General features: G+C 37.3%; 1 protein-coding gene across 1 annotated transcript; it reads left to right on the top strand.

Moving 5' to 3' along the window:
• Positions 1–1,892: 1,892 nt before the first annotated feature.
• Positions 1,893–2,459, top strand: LOC115621436 (mediator of RNA polymerase II transcription subunit 21). The gene has a single exon (XM_030515090.1). The coding sequence runs from the start codon at positions 1,945–1,947 to the stop codon at positions 2,368–2,370; it is 426 nt and encodes a 141-aa protein (XP_030370950.1). The 5' UTR covers positions 1,893–1,944; the 3' UTR covers positions 2,371–2,459.
• Positions 2,460–12,803: the final 10,344 nt, after the last annotated feature.

Here is a 12,803-nt window from a genome sequence, read left to right as displayed (position 1 = left end):
TGTAACGACGCGTTGCGCAGCAACCAGCCGCGCGTCATTACGAGTAGTTATAAGTACAAGTAACTATAAGAAGAGTAAGCCATGAAGGCAAGTAATTGTAAAGTCGTTTTAAGTTAGTTCTCTTCTGGCTCATGCCCAACACGCACTGAAGCGCTGGCTGCATTTTTGATTCTTTTGGAATAAAACACGTGGAGAAGTTTTGGCACACCGCCTTCTTTTATTGGTTGGACACCTCGGCACTTTGGGGTGCCTAATTTATTTCAGCATACTCTGGCCGGCGAGCATACCCGCGGCAGAGTAACAACGTTACAGTACATATGTATAAACCATTCAAACATACAACACAAAAATTATATACATTGTTAATTCACCTACACCAATTCAAACATATTACACAAAATTTGTTTAAACACTCACACACATCAGCAGCTCCTCCAAAATGCATTATTAACTTAATCTAACAAATGTCATACGACGTGTAAAAATAATTTCAAGCTCATCAAAATTGGTTTCATAGGCAAAACAATATTACGCAGGCATAAGTCGTCACGGTTGAACTTTGCAGTCATGAAAAAATTGGCAGGATGAGTGGTAAAATATGGTATTACGCGACAAGAAGTTCAATCTGGATGGGTCAGATAGTAACCACTTCTATTATTAACACATTAAGCGGCCTAAGGAGGAGCGAAAGTCAACAAATTTTGGTGGAGTGTTTTTTTGCATATGAAACCAATTCTGATGAGCTTGAAATTATTTTTACCCGTCTTGTAGCAATTGGTAGATTAAGTTCAATTGGGATGGGCTAATGCTCTCTTTAACTGCTAATTTTTATTTTCGTCGTACACCACGTTTTCTAGCAAGGAGAGTCAGCCAAAACGTTTACCTTTTCCATGAATTTCCAAATTTTTCAAAAAAACGAGATTTAAAACCAAAGGGAAGCCTTTGCGGAGTTCTCTAAAATCAGGTTTCTGCCAAAAAGGAAGCTTTGTACTTTAAAGGATCTCAAAGTATTTATTGTCATGGAATGGGTTAAAATTCACAAAAAAAATGCCTCAAAACGTAAAAAAAAATCAACAGAATCCTGTATAATAAGGTTATAAATAATAATATGCACTCGGCTTAATAAAAATGCATAACCAGTTTTTTATTTAAGAAAACTAAAAATAATTAATCCCAGCTATTTCGCTCTACCAAGCGAAGCTGCAAGCTATTTTAAGTTGTAGCGGTAAAAATAAACGGCACTTTTGGAGAATTCTTGCTATAAGCAAAAGAGATGGTTTTAAATATTGGTATAAAAAAAAAGTCAAAAAATAATGCAATATAATTTTTACAACAAAAAATATTCTTGTCCCAGAGTCTTTTTCGCACACTTTATCAGTGAGAATGTATTTTTGCATACACAAGCAAGCTCTACTTGGTGATAAAATTTTCATCTAAGGCAGCTGTTGCAATAATCGATAACAACCTATGGCGGATAATGCAGCACGTATGAATAAAACTACAACGCTAAAATGGAATGCTCATGTTTAGATTTTCCAACTTTTAAAAGCACTGCACTTATTTAAAAAAATTATTTCATTTAATGAATTTTGTTTTTTTAATAGTTACAAGTAATAGATTTACATCGGGCATGCGTTTACTTGTGCATTACAGAGTTCAACCAATGCAGCAACAATAACAAATGCTCCCCTTAAAATTTCCTTACAGGTAAAACAAATCATTTTCTTAAGTGCGTTTATATCTTTCCAAAAAATGTTTTTTCTGAAAGCTTCATATTTAATGTTAAAGTGCGTACAGTTTGAACATTTTACTGGAAGTGCGTACTGTACATATACTGAACTGACAAATGACTACTCGTGACAAAATACACTTAAAATCGCCCACCTCTAATCTGAACGCTAACTGAGAGTTGTCCAATTTAATAAAGTTTTAATAAAAAGCGTCATGGCAGATAGGTTAACCCAATTGCAAGACACCGTCAATCAGCAAGCCGAACATTTTTGTAATGCGATTGGTGTAATTCAGCAGTCATCGTACCCAAGCAAATTCGTAAATTTTGACAGGACTGGATCGCAAACGCCTCTACAAAATCAACCACAAGAGGATTATGCTCAATTGTTTGCACAATTGATAGCACGGTGTGCTAAGGACGTTGATACGCTTATTGAATCATTGCCCAACGAGGATAGCTCTACTGAGCTGCAGAACCAAAGCTTATCTAGATTGGAAATTGAAAATCAAGAAACAGCCGTTCAACTTGAACACATAGTTCAAAAAGGAGAGCTATTACTTGAAGAAATACAATCTGCTTTAGAAAACATAGCACAGGCTCAACTGGATATGCAAATAACGTTAAAGCCCAGTACATAATTTTAATCTATAATTATTATAAAAATTGTTAAACATAATATTTGTTTAATAATAAATTGCGTCCCTATATTAGATATGGTACATACAAAGATACAGCAAGCAAACAAGGTTAAATGGATTGTACACAAATCTGTGACTGACTATTGGGCCGAGCAAGCAGAGAGACGCTTTATCAAATTACTTTAAAAAAAAAGGTTTCAAGTTATTCGATCCAAAAGTGAGGCAAACGGGTCTACCACATCTACACATTTGAGCATACTTTGTGCCAACAGTTTAATAATAGTTCACGCAATAACAACTAACTTTGTCCGTGAATAATTCCCACAGACGACATAAATGTACAAAAGTTGTGGAGGTTTTGGTAAATGTAATGTGTAAAAATAGCGAAGGACTTGTCACAAACCCAAAAAGCACTTTAAGTGATCGCGGTTAACTCTTAAATACCTCTTGGCGTGACCAGGGCTTAGGGGAACCTGGAAGTTCAGTTTTGCTATTCTAGCTCTTGTACTTTCTGAGAACCTTGCGTGAATTAAAACTTTTTGGACTGTCGGTGCTATTTTGCGGTTTTTAGCAAACACATGTACACAAAACAACAAAATACGATAAAACAAAATTGTGAAAGAATGTCTGTACATTTTTGTTTTTGGTCTTGTTTTATATTATTGACGGATAACCTCCTCTTTCTTAATCACTAAATGTTTATTTTTTTATTAATTTAAAAAAATTGTATTAATTAAAGACATATTTATGTACAGTTTTAACAGCATACATTTATGTCCATCATCGTGACTATGCGTGTTTATATGCATGTACATATGTACATACGCATGCAGCACCAAGTTGAACCAAAGCACCAACGACAACAACATCTGCGGGCAGAGCTACAATCAGAGCATGGGCATCGGTCAGAATAAAAAAATAAACCTGACCTAGGGCTTATGGGAACCTGGATACCAAGTTTGGTGATTCTAGCTCTTCTACCTTCTGAGGTCCTGGCGCTCATACAGACGGACGGACGGACGTGGCTATATCGACTCGGCTTGTCACCCTGATCAAGAACATATACACTTTGTGGGGTTTGCTACGCCTCCTTCTGTATGTTACATACTTTCGCACAAAACTAATATAGCCTTTTACCCTTTGGGTACAGGCACTAACCATACAACATATAGGTGCTTCATTTCATACAACGAAAACGTCCCATAAAAATTGTGAGCAACAGCTCCCATAGCTGTTCGGGTATTTGCCGAATGGGAGCTGTCGCAACTTCGGCTATCCCGACTCGGAGCTGTCGCATTCGTGCTCTCTGTGAGCGAATTTCATTTCATTCGCAGAGAGGCAGTCAACAGTGACGGTCGATGTGTGCCGCTTTAAATGTATTTGTTCTTTTGCTGTTTTGCGAGCAGTAGCTTCGCTTTTCGTTTTCAAATTTCGCCTGCTACATGGGCATAAGAATTTCATACACTGTTGCCATCTTCTGTCGCATTGCATGCGTATGCAAGTGAACTTTGTCAACAGTGTATAGGTTTCTAATAATGCCTATAAAAGCACACACACATACATATATGTGTATGTGTGCAAATTAGGGATGCGCGATATACATCGATGTTCCATAAAACATCGATGTTTGCTTTCGATATATCGACATTTTACGATATATTGAATAGGTTAATATCGAATCATACATCGATGTATTTGAGCCGATGCATCGAAAGGCGAGTTTTATTTCTGACTTAATTAAAGAAAACTAATTGAACAGTCAAAGCCCGTTCAAATGGAGACAAAGCAAAACGTATCATGTCTATTGAATGCTGTAAATATACATGTGACGCAATTATTCGCTTTTTCTTCTTTGGAAGTGCTTTTACTTTAAGCCAATTCTGATTTAATTAATTGTATACCGAAATATTTTATCATGGCACCAAACAACAAAAGTGTCGTATGAAATTATTACGACAAAGTTAGCGATAAATCTGTTAAGTGCAAACTGTGTAAAAAAAGGGTAAAGTCAAAATAAATTAATTTTAGTTTGAATATCACAAATGGTTCTAATTTTAGCTGTTTGCAAGCCAAGCGTGTCAACAAACTTCTCTTTTTGCAACATTTTCCTAATAAACAGTGGGAAATACAACAATAAATCTCTATATTCTTAATATTTCTTAATGCAAAAGTACGTTTTTTATATTGATCATAATATTTAGATCAAATGCGATATATCGAAAACATCGATGTTTTTCGTTGATATATCGTAATACATCGATGCAAGATGTCGATGCATCAAATCGAAAAAAACATCGATGTATTTTCTACATGAGCATCCCTAGTGCAAATGTAGTGTTCATATGCAGACAGTAGCCTTGACATTGTCATGACCTACCTCAACTGTATTTATGCACAATCAATTTTGTTGATCGACTAATTCCTATTTTTGTTTGATTGACTTGCATATTAATTTAAAAATATTTGCTAAAAATGTCAGTTGACAAATTGGCCGATATTTTATATGAAAATATGTACATTTAGGGGTTTCAAAATTTTGAAAAATTTGTAAAACTGGTGTAATTAAATAAATAAAAATACATATATGTTTATATGTATCTATGTATGCACATCATTTTATAATTCAATAAATATTGTCTTCTTTTTTAATTCGCCGCTCAAATTTGTTATCGATCTAATAATGTATATGAGCAAACATATTAGATCGGTATCCAGGGAACACCACGTGGAGGCCATCAACTTAATTTCAAAAATGTATAACACTTTAATTACTATTTATAAGTATATGAAATTAAGTCAAATCCATGTTCCCCACTTAATATAACCTTATTTAGTTTTTTAACTTACAAGTAAATATTTGTAACTATTTAAACATAAAGTAAGAAAAAATTCTTCTTGACATCAACAACAGTATCTGGGAACTGTGCCCTCGATGAAGATACTATGTTGATTAACATTATACAAGACTGTGGGTCAAATCAAGCATCATCAGAGCTAACATCTTCTGAAGATAATGATTTGATTTTCATTGGTGACGAATTAGAGTTAGAATTGGCCATAGAAGCAACAGATTTGAATATTCAAGACGCTTTCAATGAGAACGTTATTTTGCAGGGTATCTCTTGTAGAAACACGACTGCAAAGTGTGTTCAAATCTGTTGAAACCGTCCGATGAAGTCCAATGTACTACCGAGTATTTAATACTAAATAAAAACTTCGGTTACGGTATTTCGAGACAAAGTCTCACAGATTCCATTTGAAAAAACAATAGTTCAAAAATACGTATTCATTACATCAAAGTTACATAAATACGCATGCTGGTTTACAGAGTCTGGTCCGTGCTATAATCACAGAACTCAATTACTTAATGATTTGATTTTAATTAGAAAATATTGTAAATGAATAACAGATAGGATTGCTGGTAGTAAGAACTCCAAGGTAGCTTTAAACAAATTAAAAATAATTAAGCAGTAGAATTTTTTCTTACTTTATGATTAAATAGTTTCAAATATTTACTCGTAAATTAAAAAACTAAATAAGGTAATATTAAGTGGGGAACATGGGTTTGACTTAATTTCAAATACTTATAAATAGTAATTAAAGTGTTATACATTTTTGAAATTAAGTCATTTCTAGTCGACTCAAAGGTCCTATTAATTTCGGACCCCATTAAAATGTTGATGGCCGCCACGTGGTGTTCCTTGGATACCGATCTAATATGTTTGTGTTGGTAATTGGCAACGCTCATTAGTATACAACCATATAATAGTACCGATCTGGTAACACACAGTAGCAGTTAAGTTACATATTTGTCCTCAATAAAAGTAGTCTCTCATAAACCTTCAACAGAAGCAGATCACTCTTATTTCCCCCTTCTATGCAACTTGAAATTACCAATAGGTTATGGGCCCAGGTACTTCAAGCGCAAAAGAAGTATAGAAGAAAAAGGAATAAGAAATAAAGTGTGTGAATTAACGCGTAATGGACTTCGCGAGATAATTCCAGATAGAGACTGTGTGAATAAACGCGTAATGGACTTCGCGAAATAATTCAAGAGACTTGTTAAATAAAAAACGTAAAAATGAGTTCACTGTACAATATCGAAAAATTAAACGATTCAAACTATAAAACATGGTGTGTGTTGATGCGTAGTGTGTTAGTGCATCAGGAGCTGTGGGAGATTACCGGTGGTACCTCCATGAAGCCAGAAGATGAAACTTCTGTGCATTATATGTTGTGGAAAACACAAAATGACAAAGCAATGGCAGTGTTATTCCTATCTATTGGCACATCACTGATAAGCAGCATAAAGAAATGTGAAAGTGCACGCGGAATCTGGGATGAGTTGAAAAAGTTGCATCAGCCATCAGGTCCAGTTCGCAAGGTAACGTTATTTAAACAATTGCTAAATAAGCAAATGAAAGAGAGCGACAATGAACAACAGCATGTACAGGAATATGTCGATATAGCCGAAAAGCTGTTCGAAATAGGCATTTCATTGGATGACGAATTATTCGTTATTATGCTGTTAGCGAGCCTACCAGCATCGTATGAGAATTTCGTCATTGCATTAGAAGCGCGTGATGCTTTGCCGACGCTCACGGTCATAAAAAACAAATTAGTAGAGGAAAGCGAACGGCGTAAAAAATAATGTGCAAAACGAGAACACACAGGCGTTTGGAGCACGTAATAATGTCCAGAGTACTGCAGAAAGAATGCCAAATAACGGAAGCAGCAAAGACAAACGAAAGGAGATGCGATGCTTAAAATGTGGCGAGAAGGGGCATTTCGCCGCAAAATGCAGAAGCAGCGGAGAACACAGCGAAAATAAAAGTAAGGATCAGTATGGCAACGGCAGTAATAAAAAGGGGAACTATTCATTCGCTGGTGTGGCAACAGTCGATATACTAAATTAACATGCATGGTGTATCGATAGTGGGGCAACTTCACATATGTGTGCCCGTCGTGAATTATTCGATAAGTTCGAATGTCATCACGAAAAAATAGAGTTGGCAGGCGACAAACACACAACGGCATGTGGTCGCGGCACGGTGGTCATCGATGGAATGTGTAGCTACAAAATAACATTAAAAAATGTGTTATATGTCCCAGAATTACAATGCAATTTTATATCAGTAAGCAAAGCTGTAGAAAACGGTTGCACAGTAAAATTTGATAAGCAAAACGCACAGATAAATGACAACAAAAGTCTAGTTCTTACGCCCAAGAAAGTTAATGGTTTGTTTATATGTGGAATGCGCAAACATGAAGTACTTTGCCTTGGAAAGGCGAGTAACGAACTTTTAAGGTGGCATGCACGGTATGCAGAGCTTGAACGAGCTGAAAACTAGAGAAATGGTTCGTGGATTAACATTTGAGTTAGACAATAAAATCATAAAATGCGTATCATGTATGAAGAATAAATGTCATGTAAAGCCATTTGAAAAATCTGATTCAAGAGCAAAAGATTTGTTGGAACTTGTGCACACCGATGTGTGCGGACCAGTAAATGTGTTGTCAAACGGAGGTTGTAGATATTTTCTAATAATGATTGACGACAATAGCCGATATGTTCGTGTTTATTTTCTGAAACACAAGTCAGAAGTATTTCAAATACTTAAGCAACATGAAACAGTGGTTGAGCGGCAGACAGGTAAAAAGGTAAAAGCTATCAGGAATGATAATGGGACGGAATATTCAAACAAGGAGTTTGAAGAATATCTGAGGGCAACAGGCATAAAGCGCCAGTTCACGGTCCCATATACACCACAGCAAAATGGCGTCGCTGAGAGATTCAACAGAACCCTAATGGAGATGGGACGAACCATGTTGAACAGTGCAGGGCTTCCTGAATCATTTTGGGCTGAAGCTGTTGCGTGCGCATCATATCTGCGCAACAGGTCACCTACAAAAGCGTTGGTAGGCGTGACTCCATTTGAACTATGGATGGGCTACAAACCGATCGTCAAGCACCTACGAATTTTTGGGTCGATTGCTATTGCACTTGACAAGACGCAGAAGAAAAAATTCCAAGAGAAAGACAAAGAGTATATAATGGTGGGATACTCAGAGACATCGAAAGCATATCGTCTGTATGATAAAGAAACTGGTGACGTGAAGTTTAGCCGTGACGTATACTTTGTGGAAAGTTTCGAAACAAAGGAAACTGTTAATGTCGACTCTGTGATGCGTACAACGTTCTCAATATGATGTGCGGCGACGACATTCAAGAACGAAACATGGCAGCCAGTCATGTTACCGGCAGGTAAAAAACCCATATCCTGCAAATGGGTATTTACACTAAAACGAAGTCCGGATGGCGATATCGAAAGATACAAAGCACGCTTGGTGGCAAAAGGATGTAGTCAAAAGTTTGGAATTGACTATGATGAAACATATTCACCAGTCGTGAGATATGCAACCATTCGCATGATCTTGGCTATGGCGGCTGAATGTAAATTACATGTCCACCAACTAGATGTATCAACGGCGTACCTTAATGGTGATCTTCAGGAAGCGGTATACATGAAGCAACCCCAGCAATTTGATGATGATACTGGCAACGTGCTGAAACTGAAGAAATCACTTTACGGGCTGAAGCAGTCAGGCCGCGTATGGAACGAGAAACTGAATAGCGTCCTAGAACAAATTGGCTACAGGGCATGCGAAAACAAGAAGAGCATCAACGTAATTGCAGTTTACGTTGACGACATGCTGTTAGCGTGCTCAGATCTAGGTGAGATGGTAAAGGCTAAAAAGGCTATCTCTTCTCAATTTCAGATAGTAGATAAAGGTCCAGTGGCAAACTTTTTAGGTCTGGAAATCGAGAGAGAGGGTGATACGGGTACAATCCTTGTGAGCCAGAAAAGACATACTCAACACGTTTGGCATGAGCGAATGCCACTCGGCAGAAACTCCGTTGGACCATAAATTCCAACTTAGCTGCGAAAATTCTGAGTGCAAGAAAGTGGACGAGAAAGAGTATCAATCCCTTATTGGTTCTCTAATGTATATTGCACTATCTACAAGGCCGGACATTTTGCATTCCGTATGCAAGCTGTCACAAAGAAATGCTTATCCGCATAGTGAGCATTTCGCAGCAGCCAAGTATTGCGGTACCTGAAGACAACAGTGGATCTGAAGCTAAAATACGAGCAGACCGGTGAGCCTATCTGTGGCTATGCAGATGCAGATTGGGCAAGCGACTCTATGGATGGAAAGTCATATACTGGATATGCGTATATGTGGGGCGGTTCTGTATTCTCATGGGCATCGAAAAAAAAGAAGTCCGTCACCCTAAGTAGCACCGAGGCAGAATACGTGGGTTTGTCCGAAGCAACCAAGGAGGCAATTTACTTACATAAATTAATCAATGAAATGTACCATTTAAGCTTGATTCTGTTGTAATGCATGGTGACAACCTTAGTGCTATAAATCTTGTAAAGAATCCAGTGTATCATGCTAGAAGCAAGCATATTGATATTAAGTATCACTATATTCGTAATTGTTATGAAAACAATGAAATTGATTTAAAGTACTGCCCAACAAAAGAAATGGTTGCTGATATTCTTACAAATAACTTGTCAAAGAATATGCATCAAAATTGTACTGCATTGCTCGGCTTAAGTTAAAGAATTGTATTTGTATACATATAAGCATTGAGGAGGAGTGTTGGTAATTGGCAACGCTCATTAGTATACATAGTACCGATCTGGTAACACACAGTAGCAGTTAAGTTACATATCTGTCCTCAATAAAAGTAGTCTCTCATAAACCTTCAACAGAAGCAGATCACTGTTTCTTATTTCCCCCTTCTATGCAACTTGAAATTACCAATAGTTTGCTCATATACATTATTAGATCGATAACAAATTTGAGCGGCGAATTAAAAAAGAAAAGACAATATTTATTGAATTATAAAATGATGTGCATACATAGATACATATAAACATATATGTATTTTTATTTATTTAATTACACCAGTTTTACAAATTTTACAAGATTTTGAAACCCCTAAATGTACATATTTTCATATAAAATATCGGCCAATTTGTCAACTGACATTTTTAGCAAATATTTTTAAATTAATATGCAAGTCAATCAAACAAAAATAGGATTTAGTCGATCAACAAAATTGATTGTGCATAAATACAGTTGAGGTAGGTCATGACAATGTCAAGGCTACTGTCTGCATATGAACACTACATTTGCACACATACACATATATGTATGTATGTGTGCTTTTATAGGCATTATTAGAAACCTATACACTGTTGACAAAGTTCACTTGCATACGCATGCAATGCGACAGAAGATGGCAACAGTGTATGAAATTCTCATGCCCATGTAGCAGGCGAAATCTGAAAACTAAAAGCGAAGCTACTGCTCGCAAAAGAACAAATACATATAAACGTATACATGTATATATGTGCACGCACACATTCGAAGAGCACAAGCGGCACACATCGACCGTCACTGTTGACTGCCTCTCTGCGAATGAAATGAAATTCGCTCACAGAGAGCACGAATGCGACAGCTCCCATTCGGCAAATACCCGAACAGCTATGGGAGCTGTCGCTCACAATTTTGATGGGACATTTGAATGAAGCACCTATATGTTGTATGGTTAGTGGTACAGGCTATAAAAAAAGTACATCTCGGACATAAAAAGCCGGGTACGATATACGGTTGGGCTGTAACGCTGTTTGGTGGGAAAATTTAATAGGTATCAAACCCGCTATAAATAGTCAAAAAAAAATATCTTGAAGCCCTTATAAATTTTGATTCATCAAACTATGTATATTTTTATAGCCTGTACCCAAAGGGTGAAAGGCTATACTAGTTTTGTGCGCATGTATGTAACACACAGAAGGAGGCGTGGCAGACCCCACAAAGTAAATTATTCTTGATCAGGATGAGAAGACGAGTTGATATATATGATCCGTCCGTCCGTCTGGTTTTCCTAAGTCCGAGAAAGGACGAGTTTGTGTTTTTTTTCTGATGCACCCCCCCCCCCCCACTCCCCCGCAATTCGTGTTTTTTCTTATAACTTCCGTAATTCTCGGAATTTTGAAATCAATTTTGGTAGGTACATCCAGTTAGTAGTAATGTGTCCGTGTGCCAAATTTCATGATAGGTCAATTCTGAAGAAAGTTATAGCCATAAGTAAAATCGCTGCTCATGCGCTGCCTGCAGCTCTGTCGGCAGCGCTGCCCGCAGCTGTTGTTGTTGTTGCTGCTTTGGTTCAAATTTGTGCTGCATACATACACGCATATAAACACGCATAGGTACGTGATGTAAATGTATGCTGTTAAAACTGAACATAAACATGTATTCTAATTTAATTTAATTAATTCATTCATTCATTTTTTTAAAAAATTTAATTTAAAAAAAAATTTTTTTTTTTTTAATTTTTTCTTTTTGTGGAGAGTACAGGCTATTTTACTGTCGGGCTTGCTCGACTGTAGCGTTCTATCTTGTTTCACTTTTAATTTTAGATTTAACAGTGTTTTGGCTCCAAACAATCTTTATTTTCGTGCAATACGTGAATAACACTGGCGTATGCAAAACAAAATTTCACACACCACAGTCTACACAGCTTAACGTTGTTTTAATTATTTTTTCCTCACGCTGGTTGGATACTTAAAGGAACTCTGTTCGGAGCAGAACGCTCAAAATTAACGAATATTGGCTAAAATGTTAAATTCCCATCTGGGAGCACTAAGCACAATGGCAACCACACAAGAGCTTGCTGATGGCTTGCTTATTCATCTAATCTCTGGCAAAGTGGACCAGCATACGTATGAGAAGTGGGAAGTGGGTCGGTAACTTCCAAAATGGGCAGACATGTCGCAATTTCTGGAGAAGAGATACCAGATGATGGCAAATTTCGAAAGCGCTATGGTACACAAGACACCTAGCCAACAGGTGGGAAAGAGCTCAAGTCGAGTCGTAACACACTTATGGTATTAGCCAACTGCACACAAGCGCTTTGCATATTTTGTGACTCTAAGGACCACTATTTGTCCAAATGTCCAAGATTTTTAATCTTAAACGCCAACTTGCGATACAAGGAGGCAAAACGACTGCATCTGTGCCTCAACTGTCTTCGCAAGGGCCATTCCCTGCAGAAATCTAGGTCAAGGCATTGTAGACGCTGCCAGGCAAAGCTCCACACGCTACTTCATATAGGTGAAGATTCAGCTTCCAACGACGTGCAGCCTGCACCTGCAACTGCCATGCAGCCACATTCGTCGTCCACACTTGTACCAAACGCTTCGCTTCAAACAGAACAAACAGCCCTGAATACCAATTCGACAGACTACGTGTTGCTTGCCACCGCAATCATTTGCATCCAAAGTCGTTCGGGCATGTTCGTACCATACCGCGTCTTGTTGGATGCTGCATGTCTTGCTGCCCAGCTTCAGCTTAAA

The sequence above is a fragment of the Scaptodrosophila lebanonensis genome, unplaced genomic scaffold, assembly GCF_003285725.1.
Source record: "Scaptodrosophila lebanonensis strain 11010-0011.00,11010-0021.00 unplaced genomic scaffold, SlebRS2 tig00000024-arrow-pilon, whole genome shotgun sequence".
Taxonomy (NCBI): domain Eukaryota; kingdom Metazoa; phylum Arthropoda; class Insecta; order Diptera; family Drosophilidae; genus Scaptodrosophila; species Scaptodrosophila lebanonensis.
The sequence above is the reverse complement of the archived record's forward strand: the minus strand, read 5'-3'. Positions and strand labels throughout refer to the sequence as shown.

What these genes read in the sequence shown, in the direction of transcription:
- LOC115621436 (XM_030515090.1), top strand. Translation starts at nt 1,945, where the DNA reads ATGGCAGATAGGTTAACCCAATTGCAAGACACCGTCAATCAGCAAGCC.